Source organism: Phaethon lepturus, unplaced genomic scaffold (genome assembly GCF_000687285.1).
Source record: "Phaethon lepturus isolate BGI_N335 unplaced genomic scaffold, ASM68728v1 scaffold44871, whole genome shotgun sequence".
Classification (NCBI taxonomy): Eukaryota; Metazoa; Chordata; class Aves; order Phaethontiformes; family Phaethontidae; genus Phaethon; species Phaethon lepturus.
This window is the reverse complement of record NW_010517824.1, coordinates 3,524-31,364: the sequence shown is the minus strand read 5'-3', so window position 1 is coordinate 31,364 and position 27,841 is coordinate 3,524. Positions and strand designations below refer to the sequence as shown.

Sequence of the window (27,841 nt, the reverse complement as noted above, 5' to 3'; positions counted from 1 at the left end):
ATGCAAGTCGTCTTCATAAGCAACAGTTTTCGCCAGATAGCTAAGGTATGCAAATAAATTATCGAAATGTTTGAAGCATTTTTCTTGCACCGGTAAATTAATGTCAAACTGTGACGATGCGTTTAGTGACGCTGCCGCGAACTGCAGGGGTTTTTTAATTCCCTGCTGCTCTTTGCCGTTGTGTGCGACAGGCAGACATCTGTGAAATTGCATTTGGAACTGCAGTAGGGAACTGACTGGGCTGAAAAATAAATTAGAATACTTCTCATTTGGATCAGCTGCACATCCTGTTTCACCATACTCACCATACGACTGTGTGACAGGCACAGTTGGTGTGCAGGGAAGAATGTCTTTTTTTTTAAAGTGGTGCTAGCATACATGTATGGCAGACTGCCCTAAGAGTCAACCAAACTAGCTATTATAATCTTAAAAATGCATAATTGATATGCATTGTTGGCTGCAGGAGAAGTGTAAATAAGAAACCAGCGTACTGTGCTAGTTTTCTAAGCTATATTCACTTCATGTTTTAAGGTGTTGATAGCAACAAAGACAAGCATTTCTTTATAACCTGTGACTGAAGTAGATAATGTGCTCGGTGGCTGAGAGGAGCACAGAGTAGCCTCTGTCCTGTCTGCAAACAGTCCCCCTAATTTTAGTTGAACGTGTGAATAAAATGAAACTTAAAATGTCTACATAACTGAGGCCTGAGTTTTTTTCAGTTATGTTGCTGCAGGAAGAATAATTAGCTTTTAGTTTCAATTGGAATCCTTAACAATTAGGTTACTTATCAGTACAGAATAGTAAAAGACAGGGAAATGCAAACCGAGCATTTCTGTTGTTGCACACCCACACACACGATGGTTTATCCTCAGACAGAAAGAAGCAGCTCCTTGCCCAAATCTGCAATTCTAGAAGTAAATTCCTATGACTGTGTTTGAGGGGAATAGTTCCCAAGGTTGTATTTCCTCTAATAATCACAATTCTCAAGTTACTTTTCTGTCACTTACAAATTTAAGCATGTGTTCTCATAAGAAAATAGGTATTTATGACACATGGTTTGTTGTAACACTGGAATCCATTTTTCAGAAAATTAGCCTTTTAGGCATTTTGTTTGTTTGTTTCCTGTCCAGCAAGTTAGATTATTGTTTCTCTGGGGCTGGGAGGGGGGGAAGGGGGGCAGAGAAAGTACGTGAAAAGGACATTTAGATTATGGAGGCAAACATTTGGAAACTAGAAAGTGATGATCTCCACTAATTCTGCTTCTTTCTGTCTCTCTTGCTGTCTTGTCTTTTCCTGTCTTTTCCCCTTTGCTTTTGATAGGTAGCTTCATCTTCAACACCTTCTGGTGACAAATAGCAGACATAGCAGTATCTCACAGAAATGCTCTTTTCTGTTTGGATTTCTTTAGTCAGGTTGTTCAGAACATTGTGAGATCTGGTAAAACTTCACTTTGGGCTGCGCTTACTTTCATTATCACCGCATCATTCTGATGTAGCTATCCATGCAGGTCAGAAAGGCTGGGCAGGTGTGATGGGAGGGAGGAAACAGTTACTGCTGGTTTTGCTCCTTTTTCTTTGACTTCTGGGAAGATACACCAGCTAGTGAGGAGAAGGAGTTGAATTCAAGTCCGGTCTGTACTCCAGTCCTCTGGCTAGATGCAGATCTTTTCAGCATTATTCAACTGCTGAGTTACTTTTCAGCATATTGCTTAGCATAAGATAGCATAGGAAAATGTTAAGAGATTAAAAAAAGATGACGACAGGTTTACTAAATGCAGCATGCAGGTGTTCGACCCATATGTCTGCTTTTAGCTTTAGTTATACTGATAGTATGTTGTATGCCTGCACATTGTCGCATAGAAGACTGAGCGGGGAAAAAGAAATTACTTCAGGATTTCATGGCCAGGGGACAGAAGGCCTGCTTAGTCAGAGACCAGCCAGTGGATATATTTGTTGTTTTCTATAGAGTAGGGTAGCATTACATTATCAGGAGATGTATTTACTTACATTTCATCAAACAAGATTAAATTAGATACTGGATGTTAGCGGTATGGTAATGTGAGGACTCTAGACTAAATTAGTGTTCTTGCATTGATCTTCTGTTCTGAGAGAAGTTCCCATCAATGGAAGCCCTGAAACCTTCTTTGAAACATAATCTTTGAATTTATGTCGAATTTCCTTTGCTTACAAGCTAGCTACCCATTCCAGTAATTTCGAGGGGTTTTTTGGAGGAACTTCTTAGCTGAAATTTAAGTATCTGAGGTTTGTCCTCTTTGCTGTATGTTCTTTTCTCTTTCTTGCATAATCACTGATTTTGTACATCCAGATTTTTTTAAATGATGCTTCCATATCTTACAGTTTGTTGCACCATTTTTTTATTTCTGCGTTGTAAAAACATATTAAATTTATTTTCTGTGAGTACAAAAGTCTTGGCTTTTTGAGTGTATTCCTTGAGCTTTCACAGTTCCCGACTCTCATTTGGGGCCAGTGTTCACCCTCCAAGAGTTAGTATTAATATAGAGGATGTTTTGTGATTGAACTTTGATTATTCCCACCTAACTATCCATTGCAACAGTTGTCAGACAATAACGTGGTTTTGGCTTTCTATGGAATCATCTGCATTTTGTATGTACAAGTTAAATCTAAAGGGTGTAATCCTGCTCTCCTTTGAGACCTGTTGTACCAAAACCCTCAAGTTACTCTTGATATTTTAATGTATCTGTGTGTTCTCCAACTGGCATCCAAAATACCTTGTAAAGAAGGCTGATCAGGTTAGCTTAAAAACATACGAAAAATAAGACCAGAGACATAATATTAATAACTTACCATTGAAAATAGCCTGTGGCTAGGCAAATATTTGAGTTGTATCATAAAAATATTTAATAGAAGCTTACTGCTTATACCCACTTTATTTTCAAATAAAATAATACTTTTTTCCTGTAGGTAATATATCCTCCACATTCAAGACTCACAGATAAAGAGGTAAGTCATGGTTGCTGTATAACTATATAATTTGTTTTTAGTTTAGTAATTTCAGGAAATATAACTGCTTTCATTTTTCTTTTCCCCACCCTTTAGAAAACCAATATTTGCTATTTGTCTTTTCCAGATTCAAATTCAGGTAAGTGGTTCCTTCACTCTGCAGTCACCTGTTGTTGGACTAAGCTATGTTAAAAAAAGGTAGAGTTTGACAGTATAAATTAATGGTTTTAGACTAAATACTTATATGAATATCTTACTTGAAACTTTTCTGTGTTTTAATATTAAGATTAAGTATAAAACTGTAGTTGTGTGTATTGCAATGAGGTCAGAGAACTCTTTTTAAAATTACTATTTTATGTAAATGAAATATCAGGAATGTGAATGTATAAGACCTTCCAGATGACATACATGCAGATGTTTCGGAATACTTTGCAAGTAAAGAATTAACACCTTAATCTTGCTTTTAAAAAAAATTAATAATATTGTCATTGTAGAGAGAAGTGTAGGCACAGAATTTGAATGGTTCGGTAGAGCAAATCGAAGGGATATGGAACCATCCTGACATAAAGGAGTAAATGTATATTTCCTAAATTCATAACAGTGAAACTGACTTAAAAGTATTTAGAAAGAACAGTCGTGAAGGGAAAACCTAGGCTTATAGGTTGATGTTTCTGTTGCTGTGTGTGGTCCTGCTTGCTAAATTCTTCTTTCATCTAAACTTCTACTGTTCTGCTGCCAAAGAGAAATTGGAGGCATGTGGCTGATGACTTGGACCACCTGCAAAAAGATATGGCAGAAGTACAGACGCTTCTTTTCGCATTTATTTCTTTATGAAAATCAAAACCTGTAGTAACAGACTTGTCCCTATAACTGCTCTTACTCTGTGCTTTTGGTTGCTCTGCAGCGTAACAACTTTGATACGGGGTGAGGTGTGCCTTTAATATGTGTGTGAGCTCTCTCTTACATAATTTTACAAAATATCTTGGCTAATCTTCCTCCTTTGTCTTAATGTCATTAAAATTAAGATATTTTCTCTAAGAGCTTCTTTCTATTACTGATAGAGAAGATGAGTTAATTGTATCTTCTTAATACTTTTGTTAATACTTACAAATCTGTCCAACAATCAAAGGGCGTATTGAAGATCAAAAATAATGTGTTAGTTACAAAGACTGATTTTTTTTTAATTTTTTTTTTCCCAGTAAGAGTGGTATTTTAGGCAGAATTTTAGTTATTTTAGGCAGAATAAGTATAAAGAGGGTTTATCTTCAGCAGGAAAAAACACCCCACCTTTTTGCTTTTTATAATGTCCCTGTTAAGAACCTGTAGGTTCTTGATCGTTCCTGGTAGGCTGAAGTTTCCAATGATGTAGAGGAATTACCTACATAAAGCCTGCGTTCTAGAAACTAGCTGTTGAGTGTATGCTGGCTGTTATGATTTATTTTTATATTGTAGGCCGTAATATAAAAAGGAAAACTTTGTGTAACACATCAGTGAAGAAACTTATTAGCTTGCCACTAAATTTGAGGTCAGTCTTTCCTAGGTTTTCATTTTAATTCAACTTTTTTTTTCTTTTTTTTTTTTTTTTTAACAACTACAAATAGATACCATTCTAGGACTTGTAGTGGCTATGAATTTGGGGGGCGGGGGGAATGGATTTAATCGGGTACTAGGTCATGACACTTTTTGTGTTTTTAAGCTAAGTTTCCTAGTACAGTTACCTTTAAAATAATGCTTTTGCATTTTCTGCATGGACAGTTGAAGAAAGAATATACATTTACCAGTCTTTTCAAATTCTACATACTGGAATAGCTTATTACGTAAGAAGCCGTCATATTCTGAATGATATTTTGACATAATAATGATTAAGGGTAATTTACTTTTAGGTCTTCTGTGTATAGCTTTTTATAATAGCTTTTTTGGTTTTTGATGAAGGGAACTAGCTATGAAAACTTGGAGCAACTATTTAGTGCTTTATTATTGGCATGTGCTGTGTTTTTCTTATTATGATTGGATCCATATGGCTAAGTTGCTTTAGTTACCTGTTTGAATGGGATGGTTATCCCATCATACAATGTTTTGCTACTTTTGGTTTTGTCTTGGTGCATTGTGGGTTTCCTGCTGCAACTTCACGGGCTTCTAAGACTTGGACCTGAATGCTCTGAACATGCCGGTATTGATCTGCCCAGTCAGTGAATTTGACTGAGTGTTTTGGCTGTCTGTGGTTGCTGCAGCAGTAGGTATGTGGCTGAAAGAGAAGATGAAATTGAGCTTTTTAAGTCTGAAGAATAGTTACCTGTAGAATGGAGCTCTGCCTTACTCTTTAGTCAACTAGCACTGGCTGATGTGAGACGGGACAGCTGTGAAGAGTTCAGACGAACAGTAGTTCATGATTTTTTTTCTTCATGATTTTTTTTTCTTGGAGATCTTTGGAAGTTACATCCAAAAGCTATAAGAGCAAAGCACTAATGGAGAAGCAAGCTGGAAACCTACTACTATAACAGTAGCTATAAATTTAATAGTAGATTGGTTTTTACAGTCACTTACATGAACGTTTACATTGTTACAGTGACGACAGTCTTGTTTGCCACGAGTTGGCAATGCTCAGGAGGTTGTCTTTCAATTGATTGTGTTCGTGTTAATAGCACTGCATTGCGAAGGGACTATTTTAAAGGTTTGCTAGAATGAGTAATGTACCTGCATGTTCTTAAGATTCCAGCAGTCCCCCTTATCACTGTTCCCATGAACAGCATGTTCTGTTCAGCACATATAGCTTCTGCTTGAACTAACGGTTTTTTGGAGCTGCTTCTATTTTTAACAGCAGACAAAATTTGTAATGGCGAGAACAGCCATGAGAGTATGAGTAACACAAGTTCTGAGACTTTAGTTCTCATGTTCCACCTGGAGAAAGTTTCTTTGGTATCTGATACAAAATTAGCCCAAATTTGTTTTCAGACTGCAAGAAGTTAATATACTTACTTACATTTTTCTTTCGGAAATTAATTTTGATAGAAATGAAGGGAAACTTCACTCCTTGGGAGCATTACTGGGAAGTAATACTGAGTTTCACTCGGTTTTCTGCAGTTAGTTTTGCAACTTTCAAAAATACTGAGTCCTAGGCCTGCACATGGAGTTATAAGAGATCAGCATAATACACTCTTACGGTGGGACTTAGGTAGGAACTGTCTTGTGTCAAAAAAAGGCTAAGTGCAGTCATTCAATGGAGAAATGACACCTGGTTAAGATAATCAGAGCTGTACAGGCAGACCAGTAAAATGTGTAATAACAGTAGGAGGACAGCCATTAGTAGAGCTGTTTAAGGACATGACAGTTTAATAAACTCACTGTGAGGCAGAGTGACTTTTTTTTTTCCCTTGTTGAAGGTAGGCTATTTATTGTTGCCAAAGGTGCTATTTTATAAAAATATAAATGGTTGCAATAGCAGGGCACAATAGCAGTGCAAGGTAAATGAACCAAAACCATTTAACCTCTTTGGCTGTAGACAAGTCCTCATGTTAAACAAGATTCAAACTCAGAACACTGTCTATTTGTCGTTTATCTCTTCCCTCTATCTAGGTTGTCTTGGGGACACACAGTTTTGTTTTAGATTTCGACGGTCGTCTGGAAGGAAAGTCTCATTGTGTTGTTTTCTGGACCAATTGGATAGAGATCTACCGGTTTACTTAAAGGTTGGAAATAAGAAAAAATGAAGTTAATTTCTGCTGGGTAATGTTAATTTATGGGTCTTCATGCTTAAATTTAATGCTTGAAAAACAGAATCTCTGAACTGGATGTCCTGAAAGACAAAGCTGAGTAAATGTTTTTTTTTGTACCATGTAATTATCATAATAATTAACTAATAATTAGTTCCATTAACTATTCTTTAAGTTTTCTTGCTATGGGTTTTGGACTGTAGGGAAGTAAATCCATGAGCAGACAAATATTTTGTTACTGACTAGAAACCTGTAGATCAAATGTAAAACCTGTTACCTTACGGGAAATCTGAAGTGCTTCATAACTTAAAAAAAAAAACAAACACAAACAACAAAAACTTGATGTCTGTCTCTGTTTCCACCCTTCATTTTTTGAAGATGGAACAGTTATCTAAAAGAGAGAGTGGCCAAAAAGTTGTTCTCAGAATGTCCTTATGGAATATTGAGGTCTTTAACTATGCTAGTGGGAGTCTGATTCTTAAACTCAATTTTGATTTGTTTATGTGGCAAATACCTGAGTTCCTGTTTGTAGGAAGGATGAAGCTGACATTTTATCTTTGAAATGTGAGAGCATGTTTCCTTAATAGTCCAAGCATCTTCTATAAAACTAACACATTGAAAAACTAGTTTTTAGCTTTTCAAGTCAGGGCTTCAAGGTTTCTAACTGCTAAAATCTTTTTAGTGCTACTTTGGAAAATTGTGACTGTTGATTTATTCCTCAGGAAATTAATTCTGTTTTTGCTTTCATGGTGTGTCAGGAGAATGTACATACAAAAATAGTGAAGCTAGAAGGCACAGCTGTTTCCACACACTGGTGTTTTCTCTTTCAACTACTTAGTAAAAAAATAATGCCAATAAACAGAGTAGTCCTTATAGTTTATTTTAATCAACTTTGGAGCTTGCAGGGAAATAAGCTTTTAAAATGCATATCGAATGCTTCGGAAAGAAGGGCATTTATCAGATTTTTGTCTTGAATTCTTTCCTTTCTTTTGCAGAAAGATCCAGCATATTACTATGGCTATGTATATTTCAGACAAGTTCGAGACAAATCATTAAAAAGAGGCTACTTCCAGAAGGTGATTTCAGTTCTTTTAGGAAAATATTAATTGGGAAATTAATTATTTTTCAGTGACCTCAGAGGAGCAGGAAGAGTATCTTGCTCTCTTAACTAAATTCATTGTTGATCTATAGTAGGTTGGTCTAATTTTACATCATCTATGCTATGTTACAGCTGCACGGTCAGAACAAATTTTTTTTTTGTGTTAAAAATGAAAAGATGGGAACTTCTGGGAGTTGTTTGTTTGCAGTTGCCTGTAGTCAAATGTGTGGTTGGCTTGCATGTGTGAGAAGAATCACACTTGACATACTCTGATGATAACCAGTAGAACTGAGGGAAAGGGTTAACTTTAAATTATATTTTTGTTTTGTTACTCTTTATTCCAGTCACTGGTCCTCATTAGCAAACTACCGTATGTCCATCTCTTCCGCACCATGCTTAAGCAAATAGCACCAGAATACTTTGAAAAAAGTGAAGCTTTCCTGGAAGCAGGTAGTGGTACTATTATGTTGTTCTGGAAGAGCACCTATATTATGACTTATTTCTTTTGGAGAAATAACAAACAACACTGTCACATTCTAGTTTGCATTTCTGTCTTTTTGCAGGGTGGAGGGTTGAACTTGAGCAAACTGGCTTGAGTTCTAAATCACTGAACAGAACTAATCTACGGTTAGACTCGATGATCTTAAAGGTCTTCTCCAACCTAAATGATTCTATGATTCTAATTTTGCATCCTCCCTGGGAGAGTTGTAGCTCTCCCCTAAAACATCTAGGATTTTGTTGTATGTTACAGGACCAGTTGTTCTGCACAGGTAGCTGATGGCAATTCTTAATTCGCACTCTTCACAAATCAAGTCCTTTTGGACATTCTGACAACTTCTGTTAAGCAACTGTACAAATGTCATCTTGAGTGCGGGGTATTTTGTGTGGGGTTTTTTTTACCAAAGAGAAAAGGCAACAGAGCAGCCCTGATGACAGATGCTTCAGCCTTACTGTAGAACTTTTAAGAGCCAGAAGGTCAAATGGGAAAATTATTTGCTCTTTGCCTGGAAGTGCTGTGTTCTTTTGTACTGTCTCTGCCCTGTACAGCATCCGTGTCTTTGTACTTACACTGGACAGCAATTTGTAGAAACCACTCTTGATGAAAGAATTGTATTTTTTAATCACTTGTAGATAAACTTTTGTTTTTTAACAGGCTGTGTTATGAACAAAGTAAGGTCTGCAGAAACCACTAGGATTAGTAGTCATATAATTGTTTACAACAAAATGCTGAAAATCATTCTGGCTTGGCTAGAAAGCTAGCTTTTCCCGCAACAGTGTTTATCTGTTCTACAGTAGCTAATGTACATAAATGTGTGTGCTCTTTTCAAAGTTTCTTGATACATGCTTTCATGGTTTCTCACATAATGATTCACCAACTAATGTGAGCCTAAATTGTTACAAGAAATGGAAGACAAGAGGGTGCTGTTTTCTTGAAATGAAAACCCTTATAGTTCTAACAAAGTAATACATCAAGAATGTCAAAAAGGCTGTAAAACTTTAGAGTATAGAGTGATCATGAGATTTGTGGGCTATCAGCACTAATTTAAAATTGCAATGTGTACAAAGGTGACTACAATATCATGGGTTATAGCATATATACACTAGTTCTAAATGAATACTTTTTTTTTTCTTCTTTAAGTTTGTAGTGATGTTGATCGTTGGCCACCACCAATTCCAGGGAAAATACTGCATTTGCCTATTATGGGTATTATAATGAAGGTAAATACTCCTACACTTACTTTTCTCTGAGGGTTTTTTTCCCTCTGCTTACTGTATAGATACTCACTGTATTGTGCCTTGTTTTCAGTGTCTCGTACTTCAGGACAGGAATAGATGTATGCTCCACTCAGAGTGAAGGTCGAGGAGATCTTCATTAGGTTACTTGATTGGGGGAAGGAGGGAAGGATCTTTTATGAGGCATAGGTTAATATGTAATTTTTTTAGATATTAAAAAGAAGTGTTTCAGTACAACTACCAATTGCAGTGTCTGTGTTATCATTCTGGAATATGCATTCTAGGAGACTTTAATGCTACTTGTATTTGTCATATCAAACATTAAGTAACACTTCAAATACCAAGAGATAAGTTCCAGTCAAGCAAATTAAATACAATGATGAAAATCATTCTTGTTCCTCAAGTTTGGTAAGTAAAAATCTTTTTTGGCCCACAGACCAGAGATTAATCTCTTGATCTGTTGATAATTTTCAAAGAAAGTGAAATACTTTTGAAGAAAGCTATTAGAGAAGTTACATCTAGTGCATGGGGAGGAACTGTAGAGGTTAAATGGTGGCTAAGAACTGGACCTCTGGGAGCCATAACATCTTCATATGAAATTCAATTAAATAGATTTGATGGATCGAGATATTACAGTTGGAAGTATATTCTTAGCAGATACTCTCAAATTTATGGCTAGATGCATGTGTTTCACCACGGAGAGGAAGGAGAAGTTTCTGAAAGTGTTCTGAAAGCACAAATTTAATAAAGCAGTGTTCTGAATGCTGGATGGTGATGACAAGTGTCAGATAGATCTTGTTTGGGTATTGTCTGCATTTATCTCATGGGTAATTCTTAGCCATGAGAGTTGAAATTGCGTTCCTAAGCTGAATGAAGCCGTAATTACCATCTTCAGTGGTATTGTCCCTGTTCTTTTCCACTGTTTGGGCAGTCAGTTTTAATTGTTGTGTATATATTACATCCATTTGTGCACACCAGCTTCCAATATGGTTAACTTTGTAGTACTGAAGACTTACAGATGCAGACTGTGAGGTCAGAAAAAGATATTTATGTTGTTCAGTAGATTTGGATTGTGCCTCATACCCACAGGATGTTTTAGGAGAGTATTTTCCCTAAAAGTAAGGTTATGGGGTTTTAAGGTGGTACAGAATTATTTCAGATCATTCTCTCCAACATATAAACATGTTTTAATTGAAATTATTGTAATAGTTGTGGGTAGTGTTATCAATAGTCTTTAACTGGATTATAGTTTTCATACTCTTAACATTCAGTTTGCAATGCAGTACTACATAGTATTGCATATTGATTCTTGTGGCAATCGCCTGTAGTCTTCAGCTATGTATTCACTGTTATGTGGATGTTATGTAGAGTAAGTTAAGCATCATACTGTAGTATATCCTCTTTAAATGTTACATCTTGTCTGTAAGTCAGCATTGGAAGTCTCTGTTGAATTCGATACAAGGTGAAAAAATTTGTCTCTTTCTTCCAAAGTTGCGGATTCCAACATATCGTGACAAGGCTGGAACAACACCTATAGTACAGAATATGCACCAGGTAGAGATTAGATACTTCTATCGTATATAACCCCAAGATAAAGCTAAGTACCTGCCTTCATTCTTTTACTTTAAACTTGTTCATGAAAGATTCGTAGCAAATCCTCGTACACTTCAATAATCATGAAATCCCCAGTCTTTGAAACTTGGAATGGAGGAGTCTAGCATTGGATTCTTCACAGAAAAGGTATTCTAACCCAGTTACCCCGGGTACTTTAGGAACGGATTGTCCAGCTCCTGGAAGAGGGTAGTTGGCTGACAGAATTACTGGACTTGAACCTTTAATGGGTGAAACTATACTAAACTAGTTTTTTATGAGGATGAAAACCAAATTAAAAACCTTTAGCCACAGAAGACTGATATAAACCAAATCTTTCTGTGCCTTCATGTGCTGCGTGGCCATTGTTTAAAACAGCTTCAGTATTTTGTTTCTTTTCTGGACTGAAAGTCGCATGCCTCTAAGTGGGGTGTGTGTGTGTTGGGGGAAATCTTGCGTTTAGCATGCAAAAATAGTTACTTGTGGAGATAATGTGGTACATACTGCAGTAGTATAGTAGTGGTAAATAATTAGGGTATATTCCATCTACTGTCTGTAGGCATTTAAGGGAAACTATTTCATTTAATACCTACGTATTCTGATGACTAAAAAACAAGCATTGCAATGTCTTTTAGGCAGATGCTCAGATCTCCATGTCTTTACCGACTGTTCATGAAGTAGATCTTTTCAGGTAGGACTTTGGACTGATTGATACCTTGTTGTGAATTCCCAAAAGTCAAAAGGTTTAGGACAGTTCTATAACACGTATCTCATAGCTTGCAAGCTAACATTTATCAGTATTGTTTTTAATATTCTTTTTCTGTAAAGCTGTCTAAAAAACAATTCAGACAATATGCAGGCTGAAACTGCAATAAGCAAGCAAGTTTATTAAATGCTCCGTTTTACAAGATTTTTATATTATGTATTTTATATTTTTCAAACTACTGTTAAGTACTACCGCAAAATTCCTTTTTATCCAGTTCTTAATCAAATATGTATTTTTTTTTTTCTGGTTATGTTAAGTGTATTAAAATACCTCAATCTATTTTTAGGTGTTTCTGTCCAGTCTTCTTTCACATCCAGATGCTTTGGGAACTAGTACTTCTAGGAGAACCACTTGTCGTGATGGCACCATCCCCGTCAGAATCTTCAGAAACAGTGTTGGCACTTGTTAGGTAAATGTAGTGGAACTTCCTAAATAATGACCAAGTGAGTCATTGTAGATTGCAGCTGAGTGCAGCTTAATCCTTTGTTGCATTCAGATAGAATTACAAATTCTAGATTTGCTTGTTTCTTTAATGAAATTTTGTTCTGTATACATAAAACAAGCTTATCCTCTTTCTACCTTGTAGTTGTATTTCACCATTAAAGTACTGCAGTGATTTCAGGCCATACTTTACCATCCACGACAGTGAATTCAAAGAATATACAACTCGCACACAAGCCCCGTGAGTAAATCAAACTTTGTTGTTGAAGATATTGCTCACAGCCGCTCGTAACCATAGATCTGATTTAAGACACTGCTTAACTACTCTGAATTTCTATCATTGGAGAATATATTTAGGCTCCTTATTTAGAAGATTTGAAGTTTTTCACTCCAGTTTGATAGGATAAAGAAGTTACAAAACAATGTCATAATTAAACTACATTTAAGCTTCATAGGATACTTGCGTACAAAGTAAAACTGCAAATATGAAAGTGGGAGAAAGTTTTGCTTTTCAGTAAGGGTTTGTCTGTGCAATACCAGTTCCATAGTAGCTCCTTGGAAAGTTGTTCTGTAATTGTTTTTATTTTTAAACAATTACTAAACAAAGTGGCTTCTAGAATTCAACATCCATACAGCTGTTTTGTAAAGTTAATCCAGTCAGTGTCCTAGCTGAGACAATAATTGAAAATATCTCTTTGCTAAATCTGTTAGAAAAATGTTGTAAATAATTCAGAAATTAAGATTCATTTTTTAAGAGCATGAGTCTACAAAAACAATTCTGTTTGAAACTGCTTTAAGGACATACTTTTCACCTTTTTTTTTTTTTTTTTTAATCCTACTCTTATTTTGAGAGCATACACCTCCACTATTTCTTATTATATGTTATTTAAATGCAACTTGATTTGGGAGGGGAGTGTATGTGTTAGGTTCACTGATCTTTTTATAAACAATTTTTTTCTAATGTCTGAACAGGCGGTGGTGGTTGTGATGAGGTTTTTTGGGGGGTTTTTTTGTTGTTTTCTTTACTGTATTTTCTCTCTCAACGGAAGTATTGCCAGAGATACAGCAGTGGAAAAACATACAAACGCAGGCATTATGTTTCAGATTGTATTCCATGGGAATAGTCATGCAGTATGTAATTTAGTTTCTAAAAATGATTCCATGAAGAATTTGGTTAAACTTTAGTAACCCATGTTTAAAAATGGCATCTGCTCCTCTGTAGCAAAATAGAAAGGTTGTTCAGTACATCCTTGATTCTGTGTAAGCAGTACTCCACAGTGACAATAACAAAAACAACCCCGTATTATCAACACTGTTTTCAGCACAAATCCAAAACATAGCCCCATAGTAGCTTCCATAAAGAAAATTAACTCTATCCCAACCAAAACCAACACAGTATTTGAAAAGGAGGTAGAATTGCTCTGGCTTTCTTAGAGAAAACAAAAAAATTGGAAAGAATGGAAGTAGGCTTTTAAAGAAGTCGCTCTAAGAAGGGGAAGAATCCAGATTATGCAGATTCTGTGTATTTTATTACCTTTAGCAAGAGGGGAGAAAGGAGTATTTCCTACCTTGATGTTTTGATTTATCATGCCTTTTCGTAAAATACTTCAGTGTCTTAAAATCGACTTTGGTTCTGGTAAGTATGATAGATCACAGCTCCTAAAAGTGACCAAGTAGCTTACCAAGTCTTGCTGTTATATCACCAGTAACAATGAAACAAGTTTCCTCATGATTTGCTACCAGTTTACCTTGACCTGGAGAATTATTATTTTTTTGAGGGGTGGGGTGTGTGTGTGTGTGTGTAAATGAAAGCCTTACTTGACTTTAACCCTTGGTCTTTAACCCTTCAGTTGGTGAAAGAATGTCAATTTTTGTACACTGGTCCAAACCAATTGCATGTGAAACTTGCCTTTTGCTTTACACAAAATAGTCATGGTAAGATTTAATAGTTGTGTTAAGTTAGGCTAGGCTTGAGCCATTCCTAGGGAGAAGGAGAGAGCCTATTGTTTGGGTTCTTTTGAGCTCAGTTTGTTTCTTATGTTGATTATTCCGACATGACCATGAAAAGAACGTAAGATAAAACGTCATAAATTGATTTTTCAGAGTACAACAAAGGAATCTGTTGAGACTTTTTTACAGACACTGGCCTTCATAATTATTTTGGAAGAGAGACTGTAAATCATGTCTGGTAATGCTGAAAAATACACAACATCTGCAAATCCCAATGAATGTAAATCAGTAATGCAAATGATTTTAACAGGATTATAGAAACAGCAAAAAATGATGTAACTGAATTCAAATGAGTGGAGAAAAGTATAAAATATAATCTGGAATAAAATGTTTTCAGGTAAACATACTTGAACAGCAGTAGGACTCGGAAGGAGTGATTTTTCTGGTGAAGGTTGAGTCAGTGACAAGAAAGAAAAGACTTCTGAGAAACTGATACAATTTTGTGCTGTTCATTCTGAGATGGAATGGAGAGCTGAAAATTGCTATTTCCATAGCCCAGGCATTATACTAAGCTACAGAACTGCGATCAGATTTTTGTCCTACCTGTAAATACCTAATGGGTTTATTTTTAGATATATGTGTGTGTGTGTGTAGTTATAATTAGCAAGTGGAAAGAGGAATGGAAGTCAGAAATGTTTGTAGGTTAACATAGAAATTGATGCCATGATATAGCTGGAAGAATTGAATAAAAATTTGAAGAAAGTATGTAGTATTTTTCTCCCCATCTTGCCTTGAGAAGCAGGAAACATGAGGATAGTGTACAGAAAGTGTTAAAATTTGGATTCTTAAAACCAATCTGAAGAAATGATGATAACCTATTCTTAATATGGTAGTTCCAATGAAGCTTGCAGTTATACTCTCTTCTTAGCTAATGTTTGCCTGTAAAGTGGATGGCAGCCAGTATTCTAAACACATGTTGATATTTCATCATATTAGTGCCGTAACTCCCAAATTCTGCAGCCTGTGCTGTAGCAGCAGCTTTTGCTCTTACTGCCTCTTGTGCTCTGCGTGCCCCTGTGCATCCTCAAAGCCAGATGCTAAGCACAGGGTAGACAAAAACCTGACAGGTTGTGACCTTGGGCACAATGCTATTAATGTGCTTGTACTTCATCACTTGATAACTGTTTTTAACAAAGAATGCTAAAGTGTTGGAAAGGAAATAGGATATAAGTGTCTCCTTTTCTTAATCATGTCACCTGAGCAGTAGCTCTACTGAAAAGTCTCGTAAAAACAGCAGTCGTGTTGACATGCCCATTGAAATACTGAGAGTTTGTTATAGTCAAACCTTGAAAAGTAGCAATTTGTCTTTCAAATATGAGTTAGATTCTTGCTCATTTAAAAAAAAAAAATCGGGTAATACCCTGTTCTCATCATTGCAAAGGGACAGAATTTAGCCAAGAGCCTAAGCAGATGTCCCTTTTACTCTCCACTACCATTTGGACTTCAAGATGCATCTGTCTTGCTATTTTCTAAAACTTAAAAACTTTGATAAATATACTGTGCTCTTACATGGAACTTAAAATGTAATTCGTAAATACAAAAGGAATATAATTTCAAGTTAAGAATTAAAGTTGACCTTTTCTATTCATTAGGACAGAAGCTCTTACTGTCGTATTTTAAACATTGTCATTATTTTTCTAGACCATCTGTCATCTTAGGGGTGACGAATCCTTTTTTTGCTAAAACACTTCAGCACTGGCCTCACATTATCCGAATTGGAGATATTAAACTTCCAGGTAAAGTACAAATATCTTCTACAATTCTGTGCAACAAGATCTAACTGTGTGTTTATTTACAAACGTATGGAACTTAGTTCTATTAATTTAGTTTAATACTAACCAAATCCTCACGGACGTAAATCTGTCAAGTGAAATTAGGCTCTTGAGTACTGTATGTCTTGTATTGCCAAATGTAGTATACTAAATGCAAAAGGTGGCAATACTCATTAGTAATAATGTTTAACTTTCGTGCAATCCCATTTTTGTATCTCTACCAGTAAGGTATTAAAATGAGAAGCATCATTTATTACTGATGTTAGTTTTAGGATGAGTAGAATGTACTAAATCAGTCACAGCAAGTGCACAGAAAGTAAAACCCATGTGAAAGCTAAGCTTGAGTGTTACAATAATATAAAAAGTTGTTTATTGACAGTACTTCGATAATGTATTTCTAACCTGGCAATATTCCAGTGATTATTAATTGTTCAAGTTGGATGATTTCCTTAACATGATTGAGTAGAATTTTAAGGTAATCTTTGGATAACATGCCAATTGCTAGCCTGTAATTAAATACTGCAGAACTCTATTATGTGACATTCCTGAATGCAGCTGTTTGCTGTGACAGGTTCACTGTTCTGTTCTGAAAGTGGGAATGCATAAATATCCATTTAGGATATTACACCGTGAAATTCATTTTTGTAGAATAAGTTACATTCAATTTCTGAATACACCAAATTTAATTAAGGATTATGCACCGTGTTCAGTATAATTAGGCAAGGTTTTGCTTTACTTTAAATTAGCATGGCTGTCCATGCTTCAGAATACGTGTGGGGGTTTGAGGTTGTGTGGGGAGGAGTTAGCTAGCTGCTGTGTAGTTAAGATTTGGAAAATAGAATCTTAAACTATTAAACCTCTGCAAAGGCATATAGACAGATTGCCTTCAAATTTGATACACAGTTTCAAGTATGAAATTCTAAAGTTTTGGTGCAGCTATGTGAAATGCTTAGTCAGGAATTTCTAGAGATATATCTGTCTGACCTGCCTTTAAAGATTTAAATGTTAGTTTTTTAGGGACAAAGAGAGGTCTTGTGATTTTGTTGTTGTTTGGTTGTTGTCTTCTTTTTATTTTCCTTTTCTCCCCACTCTGCAGTTTCAGTAGCAATTTATATTATTATCTTTTCTGAAGTCAAACAGTCAACTAGATCTAAGAGGAAGGTTATGCTGAGGCTGCAAGATTGTTAACAGGGTTTAGGGTCTTCTGGCTGAAGGAGTATATATTTGCAAAAAAAAAAAAAACTCACGACTTAGTTTGGCCTACGGAAAAGAAGTCATTTTCTTACAATACTTAATCCATGGGTACTTTTTTAATTTCTTATATACAGTTTTTATTTTGGCCAAGGTACTTAAAGATTTCTTCCTGAAAGTATTTACCCTAAAGGGAATAAAGGAAGATGGAATAAAATTTGAAAGTAATGAAACAGTACTTCACTGCTGTGTAGTCAGTATTTTTCTTTGGCTGCTTTGATTCAGAAGGATGTCCTTTTGGTTTTTTTGGTTTGTTTTGTCCCCCCTTCCTCTTTTCTCTTTTCAACAGGGAACCCTAATATAAAGTGAAAAGCCTGTAGGCTGTTATTTATATGTTTACTGGATGTTTCTGGGTACTTAGATGCTTGTTGGTGTTTCTAATGCTTCTTACAGTATTAGATAGTCTTGTAAATGGAAGTATCCATTTCTAAAATTCAGTGCAATGTATAGCACATTAATTGTAGTATCTAGTAATAGGGATGGAGATTTCAAGTAAGGTGGCTTTAAATGTTTTGGCAGGTGAAGTTCCAAAGCAGGTGAAAGTGAAAAAGCTGAAGAACCTAAAAACTCTGGACTCCAAACCTGGTAATAAGTTGCTTCAGAGTTAAATTACCAGTATTTTAATTTTAAAAAGCATACCCCATTTTTCCTTTGTGCTGCTTTTTTCCTTTAGGTGTTTATACCTCTTACAAGCCATACTTGAACAAAGATGAAGAAATCATTAAACAGTTACAAAAGGTAATACTGCAAGTCTCTTCTTAGGGGAAATTGTTTTGTGTACTCTTGTATGGTGTTTTCATTTAAGGCCGAGCTCTGTCTAACTGAAATGAAACTGGATTCTGATTCCTTTGCTCCAGTTCAGAACTGAATAGATAGGTGAACACCTTCATTGTAGAAGAAGGGCTGCTGCGTTGTTAGCAGTTTCTATAAGAACATGACTGGTGGAACTCAAGAAGTTAGCTTAACAATTTAGAGAATTGAAGTGATTGATCAGTTCATCTGGTTTGGATTTTCCACCCTGTGTCATCCCCCTCTAGTCTCTTTGGTCTAGAAATCTTACACGAGGTGTTTAAGAATCAGAGCTTCCAAACTTTAACTGATTTGCACAAGTTTGTTTATAGAAATTTTTCTTTCCTTGAATTTCTTTACATGAAAATGAAAAAACATCAGCAATTGAAGGGATGAATATCTGTGCAAAAGGACTCGATGCTATTGCTTTCCTTTCATGGTTCAGGTTAGGGGGTGCTAAGTGTGAGCTTAGGGCAAATGGATACAGAAACACTGGAATAAATAATCTTAAAAAAACCCACAACTACTTACATATTTTGGGGTAACAGACTTATTGTGATATTTATATCTTTTTTTTTTTAAGGGTGTACAACAGAAACGTCCTACAGAAGCACAGAGTGTGATTCTTCGGCGGTATTTTTTGGAATTGACAGAAAGTTTCATTATTCCCTTAGTGAGTTCCTAGATGAATGGGTTTTTTACATATGTAATATGGAGTAGCTTTTTTGGTGTTAGCTTGACTAAGTCTAGTAACTATCCAGTATCTAGCAGTGTACCCCTGGGGTGAACACTGGGTCTAATCCTGTTCAACATCTCTGTTAGTGAACTGGATGATGGGGCAGTGTGTACCCTCAGCAAGTTTGCTGAGGGTCCAAAAACTGGGAGGGGTGGCTGGTTGGAGGGACCTTTAACAGGCTGGAGAAATGGGCTGACAGGAACCTCATGCAGTTCAGCGAAGAGAAGTGCGAAGTCCTGCACCTGAGGAGGAATAAACCTATGCAGTGGTATGTACTGAGGGCTGTCAGGCTGGAAGGCAGCTTTGCAGGAAAGGATCTGGGGGTCCTAATGGACATGAAGCTGAACATCAGCCAGCAATATGCCCTCGAAGCAAAGAAGGCGAGTTGCTTCCTGGACTGCATTAGGAGGGGTGTTGCCAGCAGGTTGAGGGAGGTGATCCCCTATGGTGAGGCCATACCTGGAGTATTGTGTCCTGTTCTGGGCTCCCCAGTACCAGAGAGGGATGGAGCTACTGGACAGAGTCCAGTGAGGGCCACTAAATTTAATGATTGAGGGGCTGGGGTGTCTTTCATATGAGGAAAGGCTGAGAGAGTTGGGACTGTTTAGCCTAGGGAAGAGAAGGTTCTGGGGGGGATCTCATCAATGTATATAAATATCTGAAAGGAGGATGTAAAGATGCATCCAGGTTCCTTTCAGTGGTGCTCAGTGACAGGATAAGAGGCAACGGGCACAAACTGAAACACAGGAAGGCCTGTCAGCCATCAGGAAACACTTTTTTACTGTGAGGGTGACTGAGCACTGGAACAGGTTAGGTTGTCCAGAGAGGTTGTAGAGTCGCTGTCCTTGGAGATGCTAAAAAAAGACCTCTGGGCATAGTCCTGGGCAGCCTACAAGTATGCTTGGGCGGGGGGGGGGTGCGGAGGGGAGGAAGACCCAGGTGACCACCAGATGTCCCTTCCAACCTGAACCATTTTGTGATTCTGTGAATAATATTTGAGCTACAGAAATTTACCATTAAGCTATGTCTTGACTTTTTAAAATACTGTAGTCTTACATTTCTTTAACTACCATACTTAGCATAAAAATGAAGGCCATAGTTTGATGTCAAAAATGAAACATTTATTTACCTAAACAAAAGGTTCAGATCTCAAAAAGGAATGCTTCTTTGTACATGTTGCTAGACAGCATTTTCAGGTGTTTGCTGCATGTGTATTTTAACATGGAGTAAGAAGTAAATTTCTTTAACCCTTCCTCAACACTTGGAACCTCTGTCCACTGTTAATTTTTTTTTTCTTTTAAGTGTAAGGGTGTTTCCCCTGACCTTGAGAAATGTCAATATTGGAAAGGCAGAGTTGGAAAGTACGGTGTAATGAGAAGAGCTCTCTAAGTGTAATGTCTTGTAGTAATTTGCTATGGTAGCTGAGGGGATACTACAAAGTAATCTTTCTACTAATATGTGAAAGACCAACCAATTCAATTGGTAAATTAGAGTGGCTTACATTTTTTGCCTTAAATATTTATTCTGTCTTCTAGTGTTAGTGCTCTTGCATGCAGATCACTGAAGTTCAGAGAATTTTTTCCGTTTCCAGTCACATTTGCGCACTCACTGCTGTTAATGCTTGGCATGAGAAGCTGTATCTGGCACATCTTAGTTCCTGTCATCTGCCTTGTCCAAACAGAGTATTTCATTACTTGTCCTCTAGGCAATTAATTTACTTCTCTTAATTCTTTGCAGCCTTACTTATCTTTGCAACTCCATTTTTACCTATGTTCTATCTGACTTTCAAAGAACAACGTCTGTCTCTGAAGGTAGAGAGATTTTTTTGTTTTGTTTTGTTTTCTTTTTTTGTCCATTGATTTTTGGAGTGTTTTTGCCATTGGATTACCTGCGGTAGGTAATTTCAGCAGTCAGACCTCCTTGGGTGGTTGTTTTATGGCCTCAAGGCAGCCACTTGTTCAGATTACTGCAGTATTAGCAGGATTTTCAAATCTTGCACCTACATCAAGCATAAACAAAAGCTGCAAGAGACTTTTGAGAAAAAGGCAATGTTTCCACTTAGATTCAGAGCACTAGAACTGGCAAAAGGATTATTATGAAACTCAGCTTTATCTCCCTCTCATTTCCTGTCAGGATATCTTAATGGCCAACACAATGTAGCAGGGGCTGCAGAATTTGCTTTCTCTTACCTGGTCTCAGATTTCCTCACGATTACTGCTGTTTCAGGAAAAAAAAAGGGCAAATGAAACTTAGCATGGATGGCTATTTCAAACACTTAAATACCATTGGGGAAGAACTGCATATACAGAGCTCTTCACTAGATCATGAAATCAAAGATGAGTGTAGGTTAACTGGGACACCTGATCCAATCCCACTGCTCAGAACAAGGCCAATTTGAATATATAGCTAAATATCAAACCTTGCATTAAAAGTATAGGCATAAAATTTTGGACAAATTCAGCACACTTATGTCCCCTGGTTCTGGTGAAGGCTTTGATCATTATCCTCATGCTTTGTCTTCCACAGAGGCAATAAATACTTCTACATCACTGGTGACTGCAATGATCACGCACAGTACTGGTCTTTCCCCAAGCCTTGAATTTTAGAGTAGAAGACATTTTCATGATGATCTGCCATTTCTCAGTCGTACTTTGCTTGGCCATAAACCTGATACAGTTTTACATCCAGGGGGAAAACAACATTAAAAGCTTTCAGAGTTTTCTGTTTTCCATTTTCTTTCTCTCTCTCTCTTTTTTTTTTTTTGAGTCAACCTCAGCTGAGAGCCTCCAGTTTTTGTTCTAAACTGTAGTAGAGGTGAGTCCAGCAATCTGAAGGTTCATAATGAGACTAATGGAATTTAGTTCCTTCAACCATAACTTCTCTTCAGGAATTTTCCTTCTGATGTGATAAGCTGGTTTGGTTTTCCTCAGAGTTCCACGAGAAGGGTTTCTAGACAGTAAACCTCCCAACAGTTTCTATGTGCTGTTCTTGTAAAATAATGATTCTTGCAAGAGATTGCTTTATCAGGTGATCCTTTCTTCTGGTTTTGGGTGTGATAAAACAGATTCCGAGGAAACGCTGCAAATTCAGGTGACTTGGAAAATGTTATTACAATTATAGAAAGGAGAGACTATCACTGAATGTTGAGATATATCTACTTTATATCAAGGCATCACCCAGAGAATAGTTTTTCAGTGGATCAGAATATTTTATTTTACAGCATCGCTATATTCTGGAAATAGCAGATATCTGGTGTTTTGCTCTCTAAACATGGTACTTCACCTGTTCAAATCTCTACTACAAAGTTGGGGGGAACTTTTGTCTCATTACTAACCAGTCAGCAGAGTTTGGAATGTTTAATGTTCACAGATTTATGTTTGGGTTTTTTTTTTTTCTGGACAGAGATCTCAATTTGCTGAGACAAATTTTAAACCAGGAATTTGTATCTAATGTAATAGTAAAAAATTACCTGTCCTCTAAATTGAAATCCTGCTGTAGTGGTTGCAGACTCCTGACATACCTTTATGCTGACAAATGAATATTGTATTTAGGTTGCAGAATCCATGCAGATTTGTAGGCTTTGAATTGCACTGAAATGGAAATTTGTCATCTGTTTTCCAATTTGTGCATTATAGCAATGATAAATATGTTTTAGTATGCTCTTACCTAGCATTTGGAGGTATGAAGTCCGAGTAATGATGGACTTTACCAACCCAAAAAGTTCTCTGTGAAGTTAAGTCAGTTCTCTGGGCAAGTGGTTAAAATTGGGAAGTGACATCCCAGGCATTGTGTGTTTACGTATCAGCTGCCCCATCCTGAGCTCTCTGTGGATGACCTGAACTTTTCATCATTTTAGAGCATGCATGATCAAGTCCAGTTTCTGTCTGCAAGAATTGGGACATCCCTAGACACTTGTTTGTTCTTGGGTGTTAGTGATTAGAGGAGTTTTTCCTTGAAATTTGTCTTTCTCTCCGGTTCTTTTGAGACAGAGTGGACATGTAGGGTGAATCTGAAACCTTTCGCTGGCATCCCCCTCATCTTGCTCAGACTTCCACTTCAAGCGAGAAACTTAATATGTTTTCTGTCATAAATCTTAATTTATGGGGTGAGATCACCCTTTACATTCTTTCACACAAGAAAAGTGTATGGGGGCATCCTTTCTTTTTTCAAATGATAGAACTCGACTTTTCATAACGTTATCAAAGGTGATTATGTTCACAGATCAAAATGTATGGCCATTTGCATACAAACACTTTCAAAATGTATAGCAGCTTATACTGATCCGCATGTGTGAGCTGGCAAAGGCGGAGCTGTTTCTGTCATCAGACCTTAAGCTTCAGCAGTGGCCTTGCTGAGAATTGTCTCCACTACTCATACATTAAATAGCTAGTTGGGGCTCTAGCCTTGCCTTTGCCAAGCACTGCTACTGCAGAGATGCCCACAGCTGATACAGCGTTTTGTAGGTTAGCTTTATATTTAATGTTTGTGTGAGAGACTCTAAAAATCGCTTCTAAATACTTGATACAAAGTGGGATTACTGTTTGGAATCACCCATGATATGAAGGTACATGTGAACTGTCACCAAAGAAAAGAGAGATTGTTTACTAGTGGCTGGAGTTCAGGATACATACATTCCATGTGTATGTTTGCTTCCTATCCTCCTTTCTCTCATGTTGTTCTTGACTCTTGCTGATGTACAGTTTAGTTGGGAAATACAAATGGTATTAGATAAGCTCCTTGTGCTCTCATGTGGTAAATATGCATGACCCCACCCTGTACCAGTACTTAGAAGAGAAAATGCCATGGTCTCAAGTGATAAGTAAACATACACGTGGACTGTTTGTCTTTTAATACTGGTTATGCAAACAACCTTTCTTTTTCCTTTCCCTAGGAACGTTATGTGGCAAGCCTAATGCCTTTGCAAAAATGCATATCACCATGGAAGGTAAGGAAATATAATTTGAATGAGCTGGTAATTAGAGAAAACAGTTATGGTATGCTAATGATTTCTTTTTTTCTTTCCATAGAGTCCACCACAGCTGAGGCAGTTTAGCCAAGATGACTTCATGAAGACACTGGAAAAAGCAGGACCACAGCTCACATCAGGTTTAAAAGGAGACTGGATAGGACTTTACAGGTCACTTCTTTCATCATCATAAAAAAATAAACTATATCAATAAAGACAAATGAATAAAATGTGTGCTATTTTTCTGAGCAAACTTATTACCAGTATTAATTTGAGTAATACTTGCTTTTAGAATATATGCTTTAATAGGACTTGATAGTGCCTAGTATACTTTACTCGCTTAAATCTGTTTCTCTGTAACCTGTTAATGGTTTTCATAAGATGCTGCTAACACTACAGGTCTCTGTATACTGGTATTATTTGTGGTTTTATTTCTGGTTCTAACTTGATTTCTCCTTACAATCAAACACAAAGATAAAAATGAGGCTATTTCAAACTGAGTCTGTGATCCTGATCTTGATTGTCTTTCATAGTCCTTTTCTTTACGTTGTTTTCTCAATCCTTGTCTTGATTAGTAGAAGCACCTGTTGTATTCCACTTCAGAATATTACATTTTTTGGAAGTAAACAGAGGAAGGGTTCTCAACCTCAAACATAATTACTTTACAGTTGATGACGTAGAAGACAGTGTGTTATCAAAATTGTAATTAAAATATAAAATGTATTTTGCTTTGGTGTTTTACCAGGCATTTTCTGAAATCGCCCAACTTCGATGGTTGGTTTAGGAGCCGGCAGAAAGAAATGACACACAAGTTGGAGGCCCTTCATTTAGAAGCACTCTGTAATGAGGTTAGAAAAACGTGTGCTTGCGATTATATTTATTATCTTGTAATAAAAAAAATATTCTCCCTCAAATCAGTTTTACTCCTGCTATTTTCATTGGTTGAACATAAAAATACTGACAATTTTGTCAAAGTGTGATCTAGCAAAACATGAATTTGGTAACCAAGTACAAGCTAGAACTAACGTAGGAAAAGAGAACAATATGAAATACAGATCACTCTTTTTATCTGTCATCATTTGTAAAATGTATCTGTAGTGCTTTTTTGTTTCATTGTGTGTTTTGAAATTGAATCCCCGCCCCCCGCCCCAAGTTTTTTCCTCTTACTTGACAATGTTAGTTCATTCAGCTTCCTTCCTTGGTGTTCCAACACATTTTTAGTTGTGATATAGTCTATAGCTTTGAAGGTATAAACTCAGTGAGTACCATAGAAAATTGACAACTAATTAGATATAGATAGTAATGAAGCCTACAACTGTTCCGTAGTAATTGAAAGCTGAGAACCGAAATCTGTTTATTGATATATAACAAAATGCCACATAAATGGTCTTATGTTGTAAGATCCATTCTTAAGAAGCTGATGTGGGTATCAGTACAATTTGAGTAGGAACAACGGATAAAGAAAGGTGTTATAAGAGGAAAAGAGACTGTACAGCTAAAAAGGGAATAGGCAGAACAAAATAATAAGTCAACCCCACAGCTTTGAAACAAACAAAAAAATTGTGCTGGTTATTTTAAAAAAGCCATTGATTTTTATCCCTTGCCTTGTCAATTCCCAAACAGTACATGGTAGCAACCCAAATAGGTTGTTCAAATAGAGCAGCCCAGATAATTTGCAGGGCAACAGCTAAGTCAATTATATCATGTAGAATGTATCCAGCTATATTGGACATAAACTTACTGCAGAAAAAAGGGAATGTGTCACAAATCAATTACTGACTCTGCTCCGTATTGGCTTTTTCTTTTGATCCAAGCGTTAACATCTTTCTGTATGCGAGGAAATACCTTTAACAGGTGAATAGTAAAGGGGTAGGGGAAGAGAAACTTCCATGAGAAGATTCACTTAATGAATATATTTTACTAGTTATTGACTAGGTGATCTCCTTTAATGCTCTAGAAACAAGAAGTGCTGCCTGGCACTATTTTAATATTTCATTGTGCTGGCAGATCTGATGTGGTAAACATTCATTGCCATTTTGCATTATAGATGCTATTTTTGAAACTAAGCCTGTTTGGCATGGTTATTTTTTTATTTGTTTGTATTGTGTTTGTGTCCTAGTCTCCTGTTTTGCTAAGTCCTGGGCAAACAAGCAAATAAAGCAGATTTTGCAATTCACAGTAGAGACAGTACATGAGTAAAATGAGTTTAGTAAATGGCATGAGAATAAAGAAAAGGAGAAGACCCATTCTGAACAGTAGGTGTAAATTAATACTACTTTTGAAAAATTATATATGTTGCCATAAATATTTCAATGCTTAATTTTTATTCTTTTAGAACTTGGTTTTCTGGACTCAGAAGCATACTGAAGTAGAAACGGTGGATCTTGTCTTAAAGTTAAAGAATAAACTGGTAAGTAACTGAATTGAACATGGCTCAAATTTACCTGACTTAACTAGTTAAAAGTATGACATAGCTGTGTTTACAAGTACTTAAATGAAAATATTCTTTATAAGATTTAGGTAGCTCAAGGAATCAGTCATTCAGGTTTTTTAAAACAAAACCAGTTCATTTAAGCCATGACTGAAGTTAGCTAGCTTCAAACATTGTCCAGCTATGTTGGAAGCATTCCACTGATCTTGTTTTTTTTAAAACTAGTTGGAACTCTGTGACTGATCTGAGTGGGAGCAAGGCTGAATCCTCAGGGAAGTGGAAAACCAAACTTTCTTGTGATACTGAAAGCCCAAATCAGTGTTAGCTCATGCTGTTGTGTGGTTGTTGAGGAAACCTGCTACTCTCCAAATTCCTACTCAGTTGGCAAATGAGGAACTAATTTTACAGATTCGCTGATATGTCACTTTGGTGTGTCTTGAGGTAAACTTGCACTTTTAGTAGAAAACATGTTTTATTGTACCTTTGCAGTTGCAGGCTGACAGAGAACAGCTTCCTGTGAAAACTGACACATTGAAAAAGCTGCAGACACACATCAATGATATTATACTAGCACTTCCAGATGACTTGCAGGACATCTTGCTCAAAACTGGCACAACATAATTTCTACTGGGCTTTTTTTGTGCAGAAAACAAAAGGCAAATGTAATTTCACAGAAGACAGTGGCTTACCAACTTCAGAACACAGCTCTAAATAGCCTATTAACACTACAAATGGACCGTACTAATAGTGTAACCCACTATACTATTTTTACAGTTTTTTCCACGTAATACCAATGCAACTAAAGGAATTCCTGTGTCTAATAACGTTTGAAATAAGTGCTCTTAAAGAAAAATCTGTGGGCATATGAAACTATACCACAGTATAGGACCACAGTGCAGTGCTGGCATTGCAGAATGTTTTCTACTTGGTGCTGCTGTACCCAGTCCTGTTCACTCAGGGGTAAGCAATATTGATCCTGTACTGCCCTGTTGGGGTAGTACCTGATTGCTTCTCTCTCTCTCTCTCTCTCTCTCTCACCGCCCCCCCCCGCCCCGAGTTTTCATCTAGTGATAAGCCTAACTGGCATATTATGTGACTTTGTCAGAATACATTATAGTTGACATATTTTACTGGTAAATCATGGCTTTCAAAACTGTTTCAGGGACAGCTGAAATAATCATATCGGTTCTTAACTTTCTTCCTTTCTCCTTCTTACCATCTTTCCAAAACCACATTAATTTAGCATCTTTAAAGAAGAGAGGGCAGCTGACAAAAATTTCCTGAAGAGAAGACTCCTCCATTCAATGTCAGTTGATTAGGGTGCTCTTACTCACATGCCTTAAATACAAAGTAATTGTATACTAATGGGTGGTTTTAAACTGCTGACATTCAAGATTTAAAGTGGATCACTAGTGTAAATGTAAGTATGCAGTGTTCATCACAGGAAATAAACACAGTGGTGTTCTAACATGGATTTTAAAATCAGTGATTTCAGTAGAGTTAGCTGATATACAGCCTGTTTCAGTTGGAGATCATAGCAGTCAGCTCCTGTTACAAATACTTTA

General features: G+C 36.6%; 1 protein-coding gene across 1 annotated transcript; it reads left to right on the top strand.

The window, feature by feature from the left end:
* On the top strand, positions 1–26,897 carry DENND6A (DENN/MADD domain containing 6A). Its single transcript, XM_010296511.1, has 20 exons — positions 1–45; positions 2,943–2,981; positions 3,078–3,120; positions 6,555–6,667; positions 7,687–7,767; positions 8,135–8,240; positions 9,430–9,509; positions 11,016–11,078; positions 11,750–11,805; positions 12,167–12,289; positions 12,467–12,562; positions 15,973–16,067; positions 17,874–17,939; positions 18,028–18,092; positions 18,727–18,816; positions 23,771–23,824; positions 23,907–24,016; positions 24,591–24,693; positions 26,181–26,255; positions 26,766–26,897. Exons 1-20 carry the CDS (start codon positions 1–3, stop codon positions 26,895–26,897), a joined length of 1,635 nt encoding a protein of 544 aa, XP_010294813.1.
* Positions 26,898–27,841: the final 944 nt, after the last annotated feature.